Genomic DNA, 24,414 nt, shown 5'->3' with positions numbered 1-24,414 from the left:
TGCTTTTCAACAAGAGCTAAAGAAATCTGTTTTCACACAGCAAAAGAACTCTGACATACCAAACTTGTAAGTATAACTTTAGGAGACTATATTAGTGACTTTCTGCCATTCTGTTCTGCGTACGTAGCCGAATGCACAAACGCTCACGAAACAAAACGCTCGTAGATATCGTTCTTGCGTATTGGCGCGACAGAGCCAGACTACCTTTCGCGGCGTTTCGTTTTCGTTTCGCGTCGTGGAAATGCCATTCGGCTACGGGACTGACGGCCTGACACCTAAGCAACCAGTACCAAGAGAAAATCGTATATTCCTCGTAAAGTTGTCGTTAGGTTACCACCCTAAAGAACCGTATGGTGAAAAAGATTTGCTATCCTTAGTAAAAAACTTAAGTCTCACCCAAGATAATGAAATCTTACCTTTTTGAATATATTCCATGCGTCATATTATTGTTCTTAGTTATTAGACGTTTCCATTAGATTTTTTTTGATATAACATTAATTTCTGTATGTCTTTGTCCACAGTGTGAAGAGGGCATGTCCGCAGGAGACATGTGTGTCGCCGCTGCCCGCGCCGGGCCCGCCGCTCGTTGGCACCCCGCTTGCTTCGTCTGCTCTTCCTGCCAGGAGCTACTGGTAGACCTGGTGTACTTCTGGAAAGACGGGCGGTTATACTGCGGAAGACACCATGCTGAGACTTTGAAGCCACGCTGTTCAGCGTGTGATGAGGTAAGACTGTGTTAGAAGCTGTTGATCGGGATACAATTTATCTGTAACGCTTAGGCCCAGTCACTCGCTGGCACCCTGCCTGTTTTGTCTGCTCCTCATGCCAGGAGTTACTGGTGGATTTGGTCTACTTTGGAAAGATGGCAGACTGTACTGTGGGAGACATCATGTTCAGACTCTGAAGCCTCGCTGTTCAGCTTGTGATAAGGTAAGACTGTATTAGAAGTTCAATCAATCTATCATCATGGCTCGTATACTTGAAGGATGGATGTAATACCATTTAGGTGAACAGCTCAGGCCTCGGAACCCGCTAAGGAACCCGAAAGGGATGCTATTACGCTAAGCATCACTGTCTGTTCCTACTGCCAAGAGTTACTGATATACCTAGGTACTTCTAGAAGGATAGCCGGCTGAGGGTACTGTGGAGAACATCATGCTGAGACGCTGAAACATAGATATTAGAAATGCAATAAAGTAAGCTTAACTTAGTTAAAGTCAATTCAATGAGTATTTGTTGCAACTTACAGTCGGTAACAAAAGATCGTACCTATTAGTTTTTTTGACAGAAATTTAACATATCCAATCTTACATCTAAAAACAATAAGTACACATTATAGCCAGACCACCACTAAGTACATAGTCGGCACGTTATAACCCTCAACCCTCTTCCTGGAGAGCCTCTCTCAACCCTCCCGATGCTATCGCCGGATATTGGAGGATCGTTATCGTGCGCGTGCGCCGAGGGCCGGCAGCAAGGGTTACAATTTATAAATTAGCTTATGATTTGATATTTATTTGACACTATGTTTACTTTATTGTTGGGGTTTCACTTTTCCGATTTAATATTGAATTGTAGATATTTTTGGAGAAAAACAGGTGCTTGACAGTAGATACTTTATTGTTACTAAAATATGTGTAAAAAATCACTTTTTTTGCCTTTGTATCGATAGGCCAATCGAATCAGGCTATTAAAAATCGCTTTAAAATATTACACGCAGTGTCATATCATATCCCGCTCATGAGAATATGAATGAGACATATTATGAAATACCGATAAAAAACGGAACAGATTTTTTTATCCGAATGCCGCCTTTGCGGCCATTTCATACTGAATTGCATTCCGTAAATTATTTATCATTTACCATTCTGCATTTTGACGTGCAATTGAATCGAATTGATCAATGTAACGCATCACTTCCGTAAATTATTTATCATTTACCATGTGGTTTTCGAGTAATTTGTCAAATTTACAAATAATAAGAATACATTTATTGATTAATGTATTTTTTCTTTCATTCCATCTTTTGCATATCATAGGCGTGACTATCGTAACGTGAACTTTTCAAAGTATTCTATTAGTATTCTCAAATACGCTTCAAAACCTGGGCTTGGGCTCTTCGTCATGGGCCTTGCCCAAAGTGGTGAAATATAAAGAACCAATTTAAAATAGGTACATACCCGCTTTTGGATAACTATCGTGTTAACGGAAACAATACCTGTTATAACCTCCCCAAAGTAAATAATAGCAAAAAATATAAAACAAAATGTTGCATTTAAATAACAAATTGTCTCGCGCTGGAATTCGCATGACATTATTTACCGCCCCTGTCGTAATTTACCGTCGTCACGCTCTTTTACCCCTCCAACCAGCTTTACCCCAAATTTGCCAGCATTAAGTACTTGGGGCTGCCAAAATTGACCGTTTACCGGCTGGCCGATAAATCAGTCTTATCGAGCCGTCTGGTCAACAAGACTGACTAACATAATGAACCTTAGTATCCTATCAAAAAGGTTTAAAAGTAGTCAAAATATTGTGTCCATGATATTAACAGCAGCACTTTTTGCTGAACATCGATGGCGCTTATATCTTTCAAATAAGGTTTACGAATTGTAAGCAACGTGGATGGTGTAAGACCAACGAAGCTGAACGCTATTCCTCAAACCCTTGACTGTAAAAACATGCAAATTTCAACACATGGCTGCAAAGGATTAAACAAGTCTTTGCCCTACTTTTAAAATTAATGGGCGCCGTTTTCAGACCAAATGGCATTCGATGCAACTGATAATGACCGCTCGTAGCCGCTTTAAAGACACTCATGGCTTTACGCCATTAGATCGATTATTGGAGAAATCAAATGTTTAAGCAAAAAAGAGCTGCTGTTGTTGCTTTCGATCGTTGCTGACCAAAAACTAAAATGGCAATTCTTTAGATGGCTTAAAAAGCATCTGTTTTCTGAAGCCAAATTCAGCAGTGCCAAAATTTTGAATAAGAATAGTCTGCTTCAGCCCAATATTTCAGAACCACAATTCGGCCACAGTTGACGGAACACATCAATCATTAATATCCCACAATCGTTTTGCGTGGAGCATGAAGGGCTGAATTTCCTCCAACAAAAGGTCGTAAACGCCCACATTTACCCAAATTTTACGATCTTTAGGGACGAGAGGGTTTTCTGGGTCGAGGGTCGGAGTTCGATTACATTAGCTAGGAAAAGTGCTCCAAGTGCTTAAGAAAATACTTAGAAGAAACACAAACATTGGAGGGATAGAATCTGATACTGCTGGTATTCAGAAGAAAACTGCGAAGTTAAAGTAAACAGATGAAGATATAGCTAGACGCAAAGCACCATTGTTTTATTTACCTTTCTATCACCGGTGTGTGATGAGTTTGATGCAAACATGATTAACAGATTTCTGGATTTATGATTGTAACAAATTACCAATATTGAGTATTTTTGACAAAAATGCTTGACAAACTATACCTACACCTAGTTCGTATAAGTAGTTTTTATAAGTTACTAAAATATTTCTATTCTATTTCTAGTACCTAATTGTTATACAATGTTTAAATCATTAGCATCTGTTTCATGTGGCATAGAATAAAGAAAATATATGTATAAAGTAATTAAATATAATATATTACGTGCGGAAAATATTGCGTCAGAATATTTCATGGGAACCTTGCAATTTTTCAAATTTATGCTCATTGGCTGATCTTTAGATGTAACAATCACGTCCGATCGATATGGCGATCATGATAAAATTGGAGATCTCGATAAAAAGGTCATTCAACTCTAATCTATTGGCGGTGAAGATACCATCGATAATTATCCTACGTGATCTGCATATACACTCAAGGGCCATCGAAACGGGTCACTTTGGTAGAACAATTTCATACAATGCTTGCCACTTAGCAACTGGGTTCTTTAGAAACTTCCTGTGAGAGGAATGAACTGCCGTCCGTGGTATTTCCGGAACGATACGTCCTGAAAACCGTTAAAAAACTAGCATACTTACATTTTAAATGCCGGCAACGCGTTTTCTTGTCTTGCTCCATTCCATCCATTATGGACAGTAACTGCTTTTATCAGACTACATATTGATATATTTTAAACTGTCGTGATTTTTATAGTTACAATATTGAGTGTCACTCCCGAGTCGAACGCGATGAAATGCAATGACATTAAAAGACAAATTCGTCTGCTAATTTGCTTCTCATAAGAAATACAGTGTCCCATTTTTATCGATCGATAGTGTAGATATAATAATATGTGCAACCAGCACGTTCTCAAAAACATAGGCTTCGGCGGCAGGTGTGAATATTACAACAATAAGTTGTTAATAAGTTGCGGTTTGTTATTTAATAAAGGCAAGCTGGAGTTCTGCAGATGGAAAGTAACTCCAATGTACTTAGTACGTGCTCCGTAGAAATCTTAAGAAAATTACCCGCAAGCGTTTTCCAAAAAAAAATTAAGTCGTTTTATACAATATCCGTGGCAAACAAATGTACCGTCTGATGACAAGGCAAGCAATCTCCATAGCCTGTGGAAATCTGCAACACCAGAAATGAGACTAGAACAAGATTTTTAAAAAGACTCCACAAAACTGAAAAAGCTATATGATGTTTAAACAATTCTCTAGTCAGCGAAAAATTACTTAAGGCTGTCAATTTATGAAAAAAATAAATATTTGTATGGAAAGCTTTTTGTAGCCATATACATTCCAAAATCAGAAACGAATTACTCAAATACACAAAAAGTCATACACCGCCCGTAAATTTCATGCCGAGCTACCAAAACTCCTTACGCATTTCTTAATAGGTAATTACGCAAAGGAATTCGCCGTTAACAGTCATAAGCCCAATTATGAGGCAGCCGGGGAAATGGGCACTTAATTGGTAAAAATACGACCGTCCACGGGGTGAATGGCCCCGGTGCCCGATAAGCATGGCATTTCCATTTTTCATGACCTTATAGGTGGAGGCATGCTAGGAAAACTGTTTGCAAAAGATTCGAAAAGGGGTTTAACCCAAAATTGTAATGTTTATTTTCAACATTTCCCTCCATAAATATTCTGAAGAAAAATTACATTTGTGAAGGGGTAGTCTATGTTCATAGCCTAATTTTTATCATTTCTATGTAGCGTAACCGAAATTGATCCAATTTTTTTCAGGAAGACGTGAGAGTTTGTCGTTTGATGGAAATTTCAGCAGTGATCCTATCGAAAGTTGAAAAAAACTGAGCGCCATTTTCAACCCAAAGGGCATTTAACGCAAACGAAAGTGGCCATCCAGTGTAATACCATTGATATGCACAAGCTTTAATTTGCTCTGGTTTTAATTGGGCCTGTAATAATATATACAACTATTTGGAAAGAAAATTTGTAATAATATATACAACTATTTGGAAAGAAAAGTATAGCTACAGTCAGCGATTAAGCCTTTTTCTAAAATTTGTTTTATGTTATGGCACAAGTTACTTATTTGATTGATATAAAAAATATATAATACACGTTACAGAGAGGAGCTTCGTACTTAACACTCTCAATATGATTTGTTGGGTTGTTTTTATTAATATTTAAAATACTACTTTTAAATTTAAATTAAGAAACGACTTGATGACGTGCCAAATACATACTATCATAAACTGTGATAAAAATTACCCCGCAGCGTAACAAAATACGTTACATTTATCAATGTAGAACCAGACGCTTGCATGCAAAGCGGCCATTTTTGTGGACCCTGCAAATTCTTGTCTAATTGATACAGGGAAAGTTTTCGGTCCTCCTTTTTAGTGCTGTATCTGCCATTATAAAACCAGCTTAAATATAAAACTTATTGTTGTAAAATAAGGTAGATATTTTAATGAGGTTTATACTGGCTGTTGTGGGTATGATGGATCGTGAGGTAAAATATTGAGAAAACTTTATGATAGGGTTAAACAACCATGTAATTAAATGCCATATACGTAATTACTAATGCCATAAATTTGGAAATATCGCGATACAAAATATTCGAAAAAAATTTGGGATACCGCAGTTAACCTAATTATTGAATAATGTTTTAAATAGGGAAACTACTCTGAAACATATTCAATTTAAAATGCAAGATCGTGATGGATCTTGAGTCTCAATTAATGGGCAAATATTTCACCCATGAATCAGAAAACACTAATTGATTTGTATTTTGTTTTAATTTCTCATAATTGTGTATCATGTGACTTACCTATGCTACATTTATTTTACAATCACAGCAACAAAAAGAGAGATATAACACAAAAGTGCAGCAAACAGATCTACATAAAGATTATCAAGATAATAATAGCACAGGTGAACAAATAAATTTGACCGTAGGCCTTGCCTGACTGCGGGCGCAGGCCTGCCAACTTTCAGACTGCAGTGCTCTTGACCTTTCCGTATAATAATTCAAATCCGCAAAAATCCACGAGAAATAATGTTAGTAGGATGGAGTTCATTATGTCAGTGATTGTTTTGACATGAAGTAAGTTCACTGACAGCATTTTCAGAGACCTAAATAAAAAAAAATACACACATTTTTAATCGAAAATATGTAGTTGTCTACACTTTTAATACCCAAAATCTATAAATATTCTTTTTTTATGTCAATACTATAGAAGACAATCATTTATTGTGCCAAATTCGATATGAGTATAGTAGCCTGTACGATACTACTTTTTACATATTATACTGTGCTTATGTCAAATGCTGCATTATCGATATATCGATACGTGTGATTGTGTGTATTCGGCGGTATCGATTGAGTCGAAGTCGGTAAATCAGCGTCGCGTGTCGCGGCGCCATCAGTTTCGTGTATCGGCCTCTGAGTCTGACACACGCAGGGCTAGCAGCGATATACCGATGTCTAAATCAACGACGAAAAATTAAGTTAAATTAGCGAGTTACGGAGAATTAAGGACGAGGCCTTTGCCTAGCAGTGCGATACTCAAATAGGCTAAAAAGAAACACATAGAAAAAATAGCATTTTGTTTCACCGATGTTTCATTAGGAAAATGTTTTTTTCTTTTTCAACACTACCTTTTAATTGACCAAAGTCTTCTGCAGGACACTTCTTTCATAAGTTGAAATTTACGGTTACTGATAAAAAACGGCTTTGATCAAAAGAAAATTCTGCAACAGAAAACATCAGAACAGAAAAGTGCAATAGGATACCGGAATCCTCAAATATAAATGCTATTTATTTATGCGATAAGAGGCAAACGAGCAGTAAGGGATCACTGCTGTCCATGGACACCCGAAACACCAGAAGTGTTGGAGGTGCGTTACCAGCCTTCAAGATGTGTGTACTAGAGGTGTGCGCCCACCGGCGTGGCGTACGCCGCCGGTGATTTTTGCCACGCCGACGCCGCCGATCATTTCACCGGCGTGAAATCGGCGTGAGATCGACGTGAAAATAATTCCTATTTTTGGCTTGTTCTGTGTTATTCATCCTGTAGACGTGTGTGCCGTTTAAAAATTGATCAGCAACGGCGTTTGCCAAAAATCGGGGGTGGCGGCGTGTTTCTGGCGGGAATTTAGCGTGACCTTGAATTGAACCTCGTAAGTCCCGGGCCATTTTTTCCAATTTTGAATTTGGAACTTTCTTTTATATAAGAGTTCAAAACTCGAATTTAATTTATACCTACTTGTATAAGTACACGGGGACTTAAGAGGTGTTCCTTATATACAAATCATACGTATACTTTGATATAAACAGTGAGTTAAATAACACATGTAAATGAACACGGGATAGGAAAAAACACTGATTACCCTAATAATTATCCGTTGATAGCACAAAATATTTTTTTATCTTTGTTGGCTTCCATTATAGTATTTTATGCAACAGGCGTTTAAAGGAGGTCAAAAAAGACGAGTGGCGTAGGTAACAATTTGAGGCGAAGCCGAAAATTGTTATTAAGGCGCCACGAGTATTTTTTGACTCAGTTAAACACCGTTGCATACAATACTTTTTCTACGACCATGCACTTACTTTTGAATAGTTTTCTAGAATAACATTCGTGAAATTCGCACTGTTTCCTATAAGTATTTTCACTTGTCCTCTGCAATATTTCTGCACTCACCCTGTCGCTCGCACTCCCCCGCGCCGCCGCCCGCCCCCGGCCGGCGCCCCGCGGCCCGCTATATGCTTTAAGAACTATATCGTATGCGTGGGTGCGCGGGGCGCCGGGCGGGGGCGGGCATCTTTTATGTAGGGTTTTAACGATCTATGCACGACACGGTAAATGACGAATAACAACACGGGAGTAGAAAAAATAATTTATTTTCTAAATTACCATGAATCTGCAAGGCACTCTTTCTTTATGAGGACCTTTGGAAGCTGGTAAAGAGGTCTTAGCATCGGAGGAGCACTGCAACCCTATGAGGTACAAGACCTTACAGTCCAAAAAATCTGGAACTTCCTGGATTCAACGGAGGTTATTTAATCACAAAGAGCCGTCACAATAGATCACTGCTGGTCGGCGTGACGCGGAAAGGCCCACAATACCCCCCAATAATAATCGGAGGAACACACATCATCAGCACAACCACAGGAATTCCATTGTGCCCAGTCTATTGATGAGTGTTGAGAAAAAAAGAGCTTTACAAACAACTATGGTGGCAACGGATGTCCAGCATATAGCTCTCGGCATACAAATTTGATGCAGATAGTTGATCCAGAAAATTGGTTTTGTTTTTTGCGTCGTGCAGCAATGTCACCACTGATTAATTTTCCATCTGTTAATGCGATAGATACCCGGATTGGTAGTCCAAAGTAGCAACAAATGGTTACCGAGCTACCGCAGCCAGGCCGGGAAAGTCCAAAAGAGATAAAAGGACGACCTCGATGCATTTTTATAATGACTGGCGGGAGCGGACAGCAAACTGTAATGAGTGGGTATAAAAAGGACAGGCCTTTGCCCAGCAGTGGGCCACATATTAGGCTACATAATAAACAAGAGACCTACGATTAAATGAAGGTTGGCACTTACCGATAGTTGTAACCACACAAAATTATAATGAAAAGCTTCAATTCCTGCAAAACCTGATCAGCAACGAAATTAAGATTACGCAAAGTGAAGCCAACCTGGGTAGTATACCTCTATGAGTACCTAGGACGCAAAAAAACATCGCGTTCCATTGCAAATATAGTTCTACACACAGTGGATATAAGCAGTTTGCCGACGCGATGCGCACATAAGTATTTTTCGAGGAGCCCTGAAATCTTGAATAATACGTGGTAGTCATCCAGATGGAAAAATAGCAGAAGATCCAACAGAGAGAGTCTTGGCTCTCCAGATCTGGTATTTTCGTAGGCGCTGTAACCATTTGGTTATAGTCAAGACGTAAGGCAGAGCAAAATGCATGCCATTAAGAACTTCATAGGTACTGAAGTCCCTCATCTTTCTTACTGCTGAATAACAAATATTTTATTCATAGTAAAGTTTATTGGGAAATTGTAACAAATATTGCATAAAAAAGTCCAAAAATATATCCAAATAGTGCAAATACAAATACCAAGTTTGAGCAGTTTAGTAATCACCAAGGTCACGCCGTTTAATAATCGGCGGCGGCGGCATGCCAAAAATTCCCGGAGGCGGCGGCGGTTCATATCAAGTTAGTGACAAATTTCGAGTCAAAAATGAAATAATTTGCTATTAATATTGCTAAAATCTTCATTAGAACATGAAATTGTGACACAGGACTCATGATAAAAAGTTTATTTATGTACTTTGTAACGCCGGTTATAGAAATGCCGTTTTTTTTTTTAAATATTACATGTTTTTAATTATTACGCCGATCACGCCGATTACGCCGACGCCGCCGGCCATTTTTGGCCCGGACGCCGCCGCCGACGATTTAGCCACCGGCGCACACCTCTAGTGTGTACGCTATTCATGTTTTATTATTATTATTATTTCCTTTATTTATTTCTTTTCTTAGATTAGGTTTTTTACAATATGAGTATAAAAGTAAAATAAAATAAAACACTTACAAAACAATATAAAACATATAAACACATTATAAAAAACCTAACCTAGGGTGCCGCCAGCAGCGGGGCAGGGCCCAAGCTGCCGGTGGTTAGGGCTGCAGAGAGAGGAACCGTCGGACTATCCGCGCTGTGTCCAAAATCACCGCCTTCTGCATCTGGCCCTTGATCCAACCACCGAGCGAGAGTCTCTTAAGATGTTGGTCGAGACTCTTCGCTATGAGACCGTTCGCTGAAACGACTATCGGGACAATGATCGTTGAATCAACATCCCACATGGTGGTTATCTCGTGAGCCAAGTCTAGGTACTTACTGGACTTGTCCTTCTCGGCTTTCACGAGATTCTCATCATGGGGGATGGTGATGTCAACGAGCACGGCCCGGCGTTGCGGTCGATCTATTATCACAATGTCAGGCTTATTGGCTACAATAGTCCTGTCAGTGATAATAGATCGATCCCAATAGAGCGTGGCACGGCCATTTTCAAGAACTGGCGCAGGTAAGTACTTGTAGTACGGTACTTCGCGGTCCACAAGGCCGTATTGAAGAGCAAGCTGCTGGTGAATGATCCGGGCTACGAGATTATGCCTGTGCAAGTACTCACCGTTAGCAAGATGAGAACAACCGGAAATAATATGCCTGAGTGATTCTCCGGGACGGCGGCATGCCCGACAAATGTCGACCGTGCCGTCCTTCAGGATATATTTCCGGTAGTTGTTCGTCATCATAACTTCGTCCGCAATTGCACAGGCAAAACCCTCAGTTTCTCCGAAGAGGTCCCCGAATCGTAACCAGTTCACCGATGCGAGCAGGTCTACATCGGGTCCCGTGAGGGCCTTGTAGAACCGCCCGTGTAGCTGCTTGCTCTCCCATACCGCCCTGCGGTCCGCAGTACTTAGTACCACAGGTTTGCGCCAGTTCTCTTTCGCCAAGGAGAGCGGCGTGAGGTTTCCGTCCACTGCCACCACATCACGATGCATCCCACACTCGTTGTTAAGGAAGTAATTCCTGAGATTGTACACCTCACGGTTGTGGAGATTTTTGGCGTTTAGGAAGCCTCGACCTCCGCACTTCCGTGGGATGTACAATCTCATAACAGACGAGCGCGGGTGTAACATACGGTGTGTGGTAAGCAGTGACCGGACCCTCCGATCCAGGGCGTCCAGCTCGGTCTGGGTCCACCTTAGTATGCCAAAGGAGTATGTGAGTAGAGGCATTACCCAGGCGTTAAAGGCGCGCACTTTATTGCCTCCTGACAAAAGACTGTTAAGGACTTTTGTGAGCCGACTGAAAAAGCGCTCCTTCACCGACCGTCTAATGCCAACATCCTCAATACCCAACGACTGTGACATACCAAGGTACTTATAGGTTTCTGATTCAGAGATAGATCTGAACGACATCGTCTCAGAAAGTTGTAAATTTTCTGAATTTACAACCTCCCCCGCTGTACATGCATAACCGCACACTTATCGACACCAAACTCCATTCTGATGGCGGTACTGAAAACTTCTGTGGTTTTCAATAGCACCATCAGGTCTTGGGTGTTCGGTGCAAATAGTTTGAGATCGTCCATGTACAGAAGGTGAGAGATGACTTCACCCTCTCTCCGAAGCCGGCAACCTAGCCCAGAATCCTTCAGCAGGGTGCTGAGGGGATTCAGAGCTAGGCAGAACCATAATGGACTCAGACTGTCACCCTGGAATATTCCTCGCTCAATCCTTATGAAGTCCTGCGGGCCAGTGGGGTCATCCCTGCCTCCTGGTTGACGAAGGACTGTGGTCCACTGCCTCATACATGCAGCCAGGAAGGATATTAAAGCTGCATCAAGTTTATACAGCTCCAATACCCTTCTCAGCCATGAATGAGGCACCGAATCATAGGCCTTCTTATAGTCAATCCAAGCGGCCGAGATGGCCCCCTTGTTCCGCCGAACTTGTTGGCAAATGGTCATGTCTATGAGGAGGAGCTCTTTAGTACCACGGGACCCAACCCTACATCCATTTTGAGCGGGGGTCAGAATGTTGTTAGCGACAATATGCGCGTTAATTTTTGCTCTCAAAATGGATGTAAGGAGCTTGTAGAGTGTAGGCAAGCACGTGATGGGTCTGTAGTTTTTTGCTTCCGTGGTACTACCGGACTTGTAGAGCAGGAAAGTAACACCAGTTGTTAAGGAAGGTGGGAGAGAACCAAGATCGAGGGCTTGTTGAAATTGCGTTGCCAAACGCGAGTGCGAGCATCGAAACCATTTTAGCCAGAAGTTGTGCAATCCGTCAGGTCCAGGACTTTTCCAGTTCTGGGCCGTACGGGTAGCACAACTTACGTCGTCGGGGCTGATGGTGATAGCCCCCATAGGTTCGATGTTCTCGCACTCGCGTTCGACAACGGTCATCCACTCACCCTCCGTGTGTTCGACGGGCACCGACCAGATGCTACGCCAGAAATCAGACATGGCAGTAGCATCCGGCAGCCGCACGTCAGACACACGAGGGTCGGTTTCCTCCCACCTCCGGTATACTTTCCTTTGGTCGCTTTGAAAAAGACGATTCTGCTGGAATCGGTCCACACGCTTTCTGTAGCGGCGAATACGGCTTGCCCATGCATAGACTTTCTGCTTCAGGAAGTCGATGCGCTCTGTGACATTGGCCAAATAGTCGCGGGGCCTGATGTCCGTCCCCGCGAACGCCTGGTTCACAAAGCGCATTACTCGGGGGCGATTATTACCCCTCTGAAGCAGATCAGCTTTGCAATGAGAGTCCTAAACGAGTTGATACGACGCTCGATCCGTACTTGCCATGCAGGGACACCTCCGACGGTCCTAGTTGCACGGTCAGCGTCCGGAAACTTGACTCGAGCAACACGGCACGCCGCGATGGCTCCGCAGTACATGATCGAGTGTGTATCATCTAGATCTTTACTAGTCCGTATAAATGGCTCTAGTAAAGCGTTTAAGGCTCCCATTAACGCTAGATTGCGTCTATTCATAGGCAGACGTGGTATAATCGTGGCCTAGGATTGTTTGTGGAGCGATACTGCGTAATCGCCTCTTCCAAAGACCTCCTCAGTTGCTCATTGGCAGGCTCACTCTCGCTCTGACTCGCGAAGTCCCCGCCGTCGTTACCGGAATCAACCCGCGGCGCCTCCGGTGCCAGGTCGGGTTCGGGCACCGGGTCCGGCGACATGGCGGGCAAATCCCGCCCCGAGGCGGGGTCCGCGCGAGTAGCGAGAGCCTCCTGGCGGAGCCGATCAAGTGTGGCGTCATCCAACCGCTTTGACCGCTGAATGACGCGCACCTGATCCGATAGCCGCTGCTCCGACACGGTGATGGATGGCTCGAGTGCCTGGAACAGAGGTAGCATTCTTGAACGGTACGCGGATAGCCGGGTTCCCCCCTCTGTGGCCCCGTAATAGGCGCGCATGACATTCTCGTTTATTTGTCGAGTCCATGTCATGCGACGCACTACACCACCGGCAGCGGGAGCCGTGGGCGGGGCAGGATGTCCCGCAGGCCCCAAGCGTGCCGGCAGCGGTGGCCGCCCTCGTCGCGCAGGTGGTGGCGGCGGCGGCGGCGGCGGCCCGCTCTCGTCGCTGGACCCGTCGGTGTCGGGCGCCGTGGCGAACTCGTCGCCCGACGAGGATGCGGACGGGGAGCTGGACGAGGCGGGCGGGGATGGTGGGCGTGCGTTTCTTTGTGCCGCTCTGGTGCGTGACCTTGTTAACATTTTCACAATGCACTTATCGCCGTTTGACAGTTCATGTTGATAACCGTGTATTTAGATTGTAGATAGTTCGTTGCATGTTCGTTATTATACATGATTTAATGTAGCGTAAGAAATACACAAAAACTGAACCAGAAAAACCAAAACGGCGATAAAAATACTATAAAAATAAAATAAAATTGTGAAAATTTATCCAAAGACACGTCCGTCAGTGTCAGCGGTTTTTTTTTTTTTTTTTTTTTTTTTTTTTAATTTTTATTATTATTATTATTATTTAGAGCCTAATGTGTCCCACTGCTGGGCAAAGGCCTCCCCCCTCTTTTTCCACTCATCCCTGTTTGGAGCAACATCTGGCCAATCTTTCAAAAAGGATGGAAAGGATGTCTTTATTCGTTTGTGGTATTTTTCCTGTTTTACTGCATTACGGCAATACGATTTTAATGCAACTTAGTTGTTTTGCTAGTAAATCTTGTTCGAAATTTTAGTACTTAAGTTAAATGAAAATATGGTCATTGATTTTTATTGTGGATAATGTAGGTACAGTCAACCAATGGCAAATGAAGCACGATGTCAATAAGACGGCTCTAGAGTGGCCTAGGAGTCACACTGGTTGATCGTACATACTACATATACTATAGGTATATAGTCTATTAGATTATGTAGTATACGTAGTATACATACTACCAAAGACATATGTAACTCCGTATAGACGGATAAAGTCTAAGAAAAAAACGGTACGGTGGCCTAAATGGCGTTACACCTTTGGGGAACGCTCGGCTAGATGGCGCTAATATTAATATTTGACATTTTAACACAGACCAAGCTAACAATATGGGCCAAATTGTCAAAACTGAGGTTCAAAAGTTTTAAGCATGTGTCGAGAGATGGCAGTCTATGCACTGTGACTGTGACTACACATTTTACTTTGACATTAACTCTCTATAATACTCTTTGATAGTATAAGTATTTAGACATGCACTCCAGCTTGATATTTGATTTACAAAAAAATGAGAAACTAAAATAAATTACAAATGAAGATGCACATATAAGAAATTGACGACTACGTTTTCTATGAAAAGCCAGTTTCACGTATATCAAATAAAACTCACAAAAATGTTTAATCAAGAACCTGTTTACTTAAAGGAATTTAATTGTACAACCTACTAGCCTTTGAAAAGAGAGAGAAAGAGACAAAACGTAGCCTATGTCACTCTCCATCCCTTCAACTAAGTATCTCCACCTAAAAAATCGCGTCAATTCGTCGCTCCTTTTTGCCGTGAAAGACGGACAAACAAACAGACACACACACTTTCCCATTTATAATATTAGTAAGTATGGATGTTATCTTTGACTTCCTAACACCATTCTCCACATTCCTCATCTCATAACATTTTTCCTCAACAATGGCCGTTTATAATTATTATCTAAGCGGTATAAAAATGAACTTTTCCGTTATTTCAACAAGTGCAATGAATCAGAGATTCCTGCGGTCCTGCGTGGCGAGTTATGTAAACGACTTAGGTACTTGTATAATTAATGTGATGTAATCAAGGTAAAGTTAGATAGGTTCATGGCAAATGCAAAATGTTGCACAAGGGAGTAAACAATGTAAAATGTGCAGTTTTGTAGTGCAGTGTAAATGTGGCATCTCGACGTCTTTTTGGTTGGGCCACTTCGGCCCGCTCATTCGAATCATGAGTGAGAAAGAGCGCGCAAGTAACTCTGAGAGTTGATCGTGTTTAGCGAAATGAGCGAATTGGCAATCAATCGCGAACGACACATCATTAGTTTCAAATCACTTCGAACTTTATCGATAACCAACAATGTGCCTTAGGTACTCATAGTTATGAATATCATTTTTTCACTACCCAAAGGTTGCCTGGAAGAGATCGTTCTTTAGCGATAAAGCCGCCTGTTTACCTCTGTAATAAAATTTATTGTAGTGTGTTCCTATGTACATTTCTGAGGTTGTGCAATAAAGTGAATTTGTATTGTATTGTACCTTACCTGTGCAGTACGTTACCTATTTACGAGTAGTACGCTCATTTGGTCAGAGGTTTCAAAAGCTCGTAGGAACGTATTCGACAGTGTGCTTTTGCTCGGTATAAAAAACTTTCCAGATTCCCATAGTCAGATCAATTTTTAGGGTTCCGTACCTATTTAGGGGGCAAACGAGCCGACAGCTCGCCTGATGGTAAACGATCACTGCCGCCCATGGACAAACCATAAGCCCCACACACATTCAATAGGTAGTCACAAAAACCTCCATCTCGTTTTACCTTTTGCATACAGGCCGTGTAGCATTATACGGTAATGTTAGACAGTGCACGGCAGACAATGTGGCATCTCGTCGGCTCCCAGGCCACAATTGAAATCGGGGATTAGAACACTTGAATCAGAGGTCATACATAATGTTACGTGGGATGAATTGCCTTTTTCATCAACTTGGAAAAAGAGCTTCATAGATTGGAGTTTCCTTCTTAAAGGTGAAAAAAAAAACTTCTAGACAATACCTCAAAGAAAAGAGCGTAACGCAACTACAATCTTCATGGTCCAATAACACACGTAAGTAAGTAGGTACGAGTACAAACCCATAATGTTAGGTACGAGATAAATGCCCGACCACCAGCGGCCATCAACTATAATTTCATCGGAGGGGTGCTGACATGCAGTGAGTGTGGTCGTACAACATTCACTGCAAAAGTAGGCTACGTCAGCCACCTGAGAGCTCACGACCGTCGCTCTCAATAATCAGACAAAACCCCGTCGCTGAGGCCGAAACCGGCCGGGACAGGATGATGATGATGACAAACCCAGTAGTGCTCCAGTAGCCTATTCCACAATAGTGACATATGTCGCCCGACAGTGACACTTCACCGTTCATTGCCTGCTCAACGAGGAAATATTGACGCTGAGTAACAATGTTACTTACCAACCCAGAAATAAGCAAAGAATTGTCAGTGTCACTGTCGTAAAATAGCCCACAGGTATATTATAACCCAAGTACTCCAAGTAGTGTTCGGTGTCAAATTGTCCATGCCGATCTGACACCTCAGAAAATCATGTGTTTAAAAATGGACTTACGTAATTCTCCAATCTAAGATAGACAAGACAGTATACCCAAGAACACTGTCGACATTTCCTTTTTAGGGTTCCGTAGTCAACTAGGAACCCTTATAGTTTCGCCATGTCTGTCTGTCTGTCCGTCCGTCCGTCCGTCCGTCCGCGGATAATCTCAGTAACCGTGAGCACTAGAAAGCTGAAATTTGGTACCAATATGTATATCAATCACGCCAACAAAGTGCAAATATAAAAAATGTTTTATTAGGGTACCCCCCCCCCCCCTACATGTAAAGTGGGGGCTGATATTTTTTTTTCATTCCAACCCCAACATGTGATATATTGTTGGATAGGTATTTAAAAATGAATAAGGGTTTACTAAGATCGTTTTTTGATAATATTAATATTTTCGGAAATAATCGCTCCTAAAGGAAAAAAAGTGCGTCCCCCCCCCCTAACTTTTGAACCATATGTTTAAAAAATATGAAAAAAATCACAAAAGTAGAACTTTTATAAAGACTTTCTAGGAAAATTGTTTTGAACTTGATAGGTTTAGTAGTTTTTGAGAAAAATACGGAAAACTACGGAACCCTACACTGAGCGTGGCCCGACACGCTCTTGGCCGGTTTTGTGAGGAAGTGGCCAGCACTTCGGTCGTCACATTACGTCAACCAGACGCTTCGCGATTTCTGCAAAGACTGGACCGGACTCCATAATAGACGCATTGTTTCAACGTCAAACGGTACAAATCAAGGACGATTATAAAGGACCAGCAGAGTCCATACTAAATACCGTACCCCGTTGGCAGCCGTAAATCTATGTCACTAGATGTCACTAAGAGTGTCATTTAAATAAAAATGTCGTTTTTTTTTTAAATACGCACGCGGTAGTTCAACGGCATTACAAGTGATACAGTGAAAAGTATATAGATGACGCTAGGGGCCCGTGTCATGTTTCAGCCCCTGTTTACAACGCAAGCCATCGTTCTTATTTTGAATTATGACAATCATGCAAAAGAGTACCATACTGTCAAATTTTCTATCTCTTTCATTTTGAGCGTGACGTCAATGATTAGTAATATTACTTTCAATATATTTAAAATTTAGATTTTAATGAGGCCATTTCGAACGGTGTTTATGATAGATATCATGTTGACAATCAATCTCCTGGCCGTCTCGCTCACACCAATCCTATCCTATATGTGAACGAGTGCGACCGAAACAGTTGAGTATTATTGGAGATTTTTGAATGTCTAAAATCTTATTGGTAGTTGTCGAAAACCCGCTTTTTCCATAAAGTGTTGGCGCGACGTCAAGTGGGTGATAGGCGTACGAGCAAGTACGCGTTGGATGGTCGACTACTATGCGCTACTGCGTTTCGATCGGCGTTTAGCGACAATGATTATCAGCTCGGCTTCATGGCTTTACGAACCTTAGCTCGGACCATCGAATATGAAACTTATACACAAGGGTATAAAGAAGTTTATAACCAGGTGCTCCATGACACCATTGCACCAATCTGTCGCCAGCACCGCTACACTTCAACGGCCAAGTCACACAACATCTATCCATACTAATATTATAAATGGGAAAGTGTGTGTGTCTGTTTGTTTGTCCATCTTTCACGGCAAAACGGAGCGACGTATTGACGTGATTTTTTAAGTGGAGATAGTTGAAGGGATGGAAAGTGACATAGGCTACTTTTTGTCTCTTTTTATATCCCCCACTTCCTTAGAATGGAGGATGGAAGTTTGTGGAGAGATTTTCGAATTTAACGCGAGCGAAGCCGCGGGCAAAGGCTAGTTAACTATAATAATAAAGAAATCGCAGTAAGGAACTTTATGTAGATTTCATTACTTTTTAGAGATAAAAAAGCAGCTCCATCGAGACGGCTATTTTTTACAGAATGTTTTTGGTGGGATATACATAGGCATAGATATATAACACTAACAAGGTATCTATTGTCTTAGTCCGTTTTCACATTATCCGATCCGATATCGGATGTCGGAAGGATTTAAATGGAAAAAATCTAAGATAGCGCCTGTAATGTATGGGGTATCAGTCCTACATCCGATATCGGATCGGATAATGTGAAAACGCATTTAGTCTCATTAATTATTACTTATGTCAGAGTTTCACTAATTATTTCCTTTTATTCATTTATTATCTCAGTTTAGGTTTATACGAGTACCAAACGAGTAGTATACGAGTAGAAAATATATTACCAAAACAATACAAACTATCATTAATTTATTATAAAAACGTAATCCAAAGTGCCACACCTGGCGGCCTAACTATCCGCGTTGTGTCCAAGACGAAGCCTGACCGACGAAGCTAGCAAGTCTCTCTACATGTTAGCTGAAATACTGTCAAACCATTCACTGTAATTACTCAGATTATTATAAGCAAAATGATCTTCGAATGAACTTTCTGGACAATTGAGATGCATGGGCGCAGTCGAAACCAGCTCGCCCCTTCAGCCGTGTCCCGTTGAAAATCGGAAAGATTCTTTTCCTTAGCACATTTAATATTTACAAATTGGATTCGCCTTCTGTCACCTAAACTGGTAATTTTATGTATGAGGTCATTGGTCATACAATTATTAATTTATACAGTTATTAATTCTGTATCTCTACTCGCATTGCTGCTGCGATTCTAAAATATTTAATATCCATATATTATGAATATTCAATAAATCATACAATGACATTTGTGATGTGACATGGATGTCAGATGTCACATCTGTTGGCACAATGATTGCGTTTTGTTGAACTTATTTGAGCTCAACATATAGGTTTATTATCACTAAGTATATTATATTAATGAACAACGAAACGGATGTGACATTTTCCTAGTCCACCAACGTCATCTAGTCATTTTATTTGGCAATAATTAGACAACATGCGAACAAACTTAGCCAGCGAAGCGATCACAACTACGTCGAGGCCGACCAAAAAATATAATTTGTAAAAATTGTGTTTTGAGCCAATATTTTGATTTAAAATAAAGCTTTTTGATAGTTATTCATAGTATAATATAAAAACAAGTAAAAATATGTGTGAAAATATGTTTTTTTCCACTCCCGGGTTACGAAACAACGCCATCTAGTTTTACAGCAAAAACTAAGCTTTTTTCAGGGGTACGCTTTTTTGTATGGGCTATATCAGTCTAGTATTAAATGGTCCTTGGTACAAATATTGAATTGACAATGTTGTACAAAAAAAAAACAAATGAACTCAATTCGGAGTCGGACATACTCAATTACTCAGATTTTTTGAGACATGATAAAATCTTTTAAGGAATTTAATAGACTATAAAACATTATTGTACCTATAAAACAGCAGTTATGCGGTAAAGTGATTGATACATTAGCAGCACAACACAACACGCACTTATCTGTTGACTCACCAGCTGGCGTATTATGCTTCCAATTTTATCACTTATCTATACATATATATACTTTAGTATCTATCACGCTTTGGCAAGTATGTCAGTGTCAGAGTGACAGATGTCTTATCCTCGTGGATAAGTGTTAAAATTGAAAGCATTAATACGCCGAAGGGTACGTAGCCAAATGCACAAACGCTTACCTACGATAATATCGTAATCGTGTTGGCGTCTAGCGTCAATGATTGTCATATAGGCCGGCTGTGGTGGTGCGACAGAGCCAGACTGCGTTGTGATGGCCGTAGGCACGTAAATAGCGTCATCGAGTGTAACTTCGACGAGGCCGGCTACTCGTCCAATGTCCTACGCCATATCAATTCAATTCTTAAGGACAGGTGCGGATTTTCATTTCAATGTTATTGCAGATTTATGGCATTTTATATAATTAAATGTTATATTATTTTGCTACCTTTTGCATTATAATAAATAATGACTAATTAACGCCAAAGCGATAAAATGTGAAATACACAGCATAATAAATAAGCAGACTGAAGTGTCTTTTCATCAAATAAGTTACTTTATTAGGTAATTGTATCATAAGGAAAATAAACTATACTTATAGTATTGTATTCGCTTAGTTAAAGTATCGTTAGTTAGTCAAATATTAGCAAAGACAGTTAAAAAAGATTTTTTTTAACCTAACCTAAATTTTCTTGAAAATGCTACAAAAAGCGTGTCTTCTTTCAACCACAATTCACATTCATCATATAACATTTCACAAACTTATAACATTCGTACCAATACCAAAAAATTACGTAATACCGTTAATCAATTTAAACAAATTGCATCGAAATCACAACAGTAACACTTGCAACAAATGTACCGTTCTAAATATTAATATGAGGAAACCTCACTAATGAACGCGAACAAACATAAGTTTGAGGCCCGTGGGAGACTCCCAGTGGTATTGTGCGCAAGCGCCGGCTCAGAACGACGTAAGCGCCAATGGATCTTCACCGATATTCCCATCTTCATCTTCCCCAACCAGTATAAAAGTATCTTCAAGATCTATAACTGTTCTACCTTTGTCAGTAGCATTGTTACACTGGTTTCTGGCCAGCTGCATATTGATAGCGTTATAAATAAATTCGCTAAAGAAGACTTAGTGCTTTTTGATAGAATAAAGTGTGGGGTCGACAGCATCTGCCCAGGCGCACGTTGAATGCCCAATTAGTCTCCAGATTCTTAATTAGAAGGAACTGGTTTGGGGCGTGGGGAAAGTTCGGATTTGGTTGGATTTATCGTAAGTTTTTAGATGATTGAATACCTGTTACGGCATAAATAATCAGACATCGTAACTTTTCCAGCAATTTTGGTGCAGCATTGTCGCGTTAAAGGAATATGTTTTTTTATACTACGTCGGTGGCAAACAAGCATACGGTCCGCCTGATGGAAAGCGGTCACCGTAACCTATGGACGCCTGCAACTCAAGGAGTGTCACATGCGCGTTGCCAACCCATTAGAAACTTTGTACACTCCCTTTTGCTGCGTTAAGTATATAGCCAGGAAGCCAGCCGTAATAATTAATTAGGATTAATAATAATAATAGTAAAATGAGCCTTAATTATTGATCATGTACAGTGAGCTGCAAAGTTGCATGGACAAATTATGAATGAATTCATTGATAAATTCGCCATGAATTTTTGCAGCTGATAGTACCTAGAAAGCACATGTATGAATTCCTTTATTTCTACCTGCTGCACCGAAATTGCTGGAAAAGTTAACGATGTCTGATGACGATAATCTGGTTACGGTTCTTTACGAGCAAGTTACGTTAAGAGTATGGCAGTTTCAAGCTTTATTGCTAAATTAATTATATTTTTAAGTGGTGGAGATGAAAGGATGCGAATGTTATTATTAAAACACGGCACTCATCATCCTCCTTGCGTTATCCCGGTATTTGGAATATCCCGTGGAAGCCTGAGGTCTGTTTTGGCAACTGATTGAAGCCAAGATTTTTAGGAAAGCGGCTGCCAACTGGCCTTTTAAACCAAAGGGTAACTTTTAACAAAGACCTTCTTGGAACCTCGTTTTTCACTGTATGACATAAGTTTCGAAAATCTCATTATTAGGAGCCGGGATTTGAACCCGTGAACTCCGGACTGAAATTCGTATGCTCTTACTGTGAGGCCACCAGCGCTTAAAACACTGATTTCTTACAGGAATATGAGTTTCCATTTGACCTTTAAGTTACTTAAATTTTTAGACACCAATTAATTGGCCAACTTCATAGTGTCTGTAAGCCTTTTAGAAATAGTCTTCACCAAACATCAGACTAACCCGTATCTCTTTCCACAGATCATCCTCGCGGACGAATGCACGGAAGCCGAAGGCAGAGCGTGGCACATGAAACACTTCGCCTGTGCCGAATGCTCGCGCCAGCTCGGCGGCCAACGCTACATCATGCGAGAAGCTCGCCCGTACTGCCTGCCTTGCTTCGACGGATGTTTTGCTGAATACTGCGACGCTTGTGGGGAGCCTGTTGGGGTTGATCAAGGACAGATGTCACATGAAGGACAGCACTGGCATGCCACTGAGAGGTGCTTCGCGTGTCACACTTGCAGAGCCAGCTTGCTAGGTTAGTATCATCTAGTTCTTTAGAAGATTATGTCCGATATATTTTAGATGTCCTTAATACATCTAATATATTCAAAATTGACCTATCGATTGATTCTATAACGCAATTTTAAAATCTAGTTCATGAAATCGATAATTTCGAAGTTCTAAATCGGTATTTTGTCCTCCAGGTCGTCCATTCCTGCCCCGGAAAGGAGCAATATTCTGCTCCATAGCCTGTTCCAAAGGCGAGCCGCCGACGCCATCCGACTCCTCAGGCCCCGGCCCGCGCCCCCCGCGCGCGCCCCGCCCCCGCCGACCGCCCTCCCCCAAGTCCCCACCCGCCGCACGAGAGCCTTCTCCACACATCGACGCGGACTCTGAACCTAGTGGGTCGCTAGCCCCAGAAACTCCCCCGCCACACCCTCCCCCGCCGCCGCACGCTTGCCTCAGCCTCGACCGGGCCCTAGCTGACCTCCGTCTGGAACAATCCATAACCGAACATCAAATCCAGCCCACACCGACCTCCGAAGACCCTAAAGAAGAATCCCCAGAAGACTGGAGACCGCCGCATCCTGTCGACGCGCAAGTCGTAAACCCTGGGCATTCTTCGTCTATGCCTGAACTTACTCTAGTAGACGGCAGCTCGCCAAGGAAACCTAGAGGAGGTAGGACTGTGAGGTTTTGCGGTGACGATAACCAAGCATTTGAGCCTGACGAGCCTGTAAGAAAAGAGAGAGTGAGAGACGACGACGCGAGCAGCTACTGTAGCACGTGCTCCTCGTCTTCTTCATCAGCTGAGTCTTATACTCTACCGACGAGACGAGCGTACGGTGGTGTGAGAATTTCATACGTGCCCAACGACGCCGTGGCGTGCGCTAAGCGAGAGAGACAGAGAAAGAACGCGCAGAACGACAAGAACTGCATCATCTCGTGATCCTGGACCTTCCTCACGCATCCTCCGACGAAAGACTGACTTTTTGATAGTTATATCCTACGCCATAGTTAAGGAATTGTTAAAGTCAATGTAATAGACACTAGCGATCAGCTACGGAATACTTTAACGCCATCATCACACGACCGGTCTGGGTCAGTCGGTAGTGACTCTGCCTGCTGAGCCGCGGTCCTGGGTTCGAATCCCGGTAAGGGCATTTATTTGTGTGATGAGCATAGATATTTGTTCCTGAGTCATGGATGCTTTCTATGTATATAAGTATGTATTAAACTATTTAAGTATGTATATCATCGCTTAGCACCCATAGTAAAAGCTTTGCTTAGTTTGGTGCTAAGTTGATCTGTGTAAGGTGTCCCCAATATTTATTTATTGATTATTTTATATTTATCATTATAATATTCAATTCCCGAGTAGCCCAAAAAAAGATAGATCAGATAAAATGTTAAAATAAATTATTTACGAATCGAAAAAAATCCCGATTCAAAACTAAAGTATCAAAACCACTTTTTTTCTTGCCAATAATTTCAAAGGGTTAAATATAGGTTTATTGTAATAAATCTTCTTAAAAGCCTTTTAGATTCCGTAGCTGACAAACAAGGACATTGTCTTCCTTAGTAATAGAAACAGCTTTGCTTTTGGCAAAATTGCTCACAAATGGAGACCAGGTGTTGCACTA

The 24,414-nt window shown here is 41.4% G+C and overlaps 1 protein-coding gene across 1 annotated transcript in view; it reads left to right on the top strand.

Annotated features, from left to right (window-relative positions):
* The window catches only part of LOC125234834 (protein prickle-like), a 264,305-nt gene extending 240,340 nt beyond the window's left edge, over positions 1 to 23,965 (top strand). Inside the window, exons 7-9 of the mRNA XM_048141248.1 lie at positions 522 to 725; positions 22,526 to 22,805; positions 22,975 to 23,965. Coding sequence (XP_047997205.1) covers positions 522 to 725; positions 22,526 to 22,805; positions 22,975 to 23,720 — 1,230 coding nt within the window. The 3' untranslated portion in view covers positions 23,721 to 23,965. The remainder of the gene's footprint in view (positions 1 to 521; positions 726 to 22,525; positions 22,806 to 22,974) is intronic.
* Positions 23,966 to 24,414: the final 449 nt, after the last annotated feature.

The sequence above is a fragment of the Leguminivora glycinivorella genome, chromosome 16, assembly GCF_023078275.1.
Source record: "Leguminivora glycinivorella isolate SPB_JAAS2020 chromosome 16, LegGlyc_1.1, whole genome shotgun sequence".
Classification (NCBI taxonomy): domain Eukaryota; kingdom Metazoa; phylum Arthropoda; class Insecta; order Lepidoptera; family Tortricidae; genus Leguminivora; species Leguminivora glycinivorella.
The sequence above is the reverse complement of the archived record's forward strand: the minus strand, read 5'-3'. Positions and strand labels throughout refer to the sequence as shown.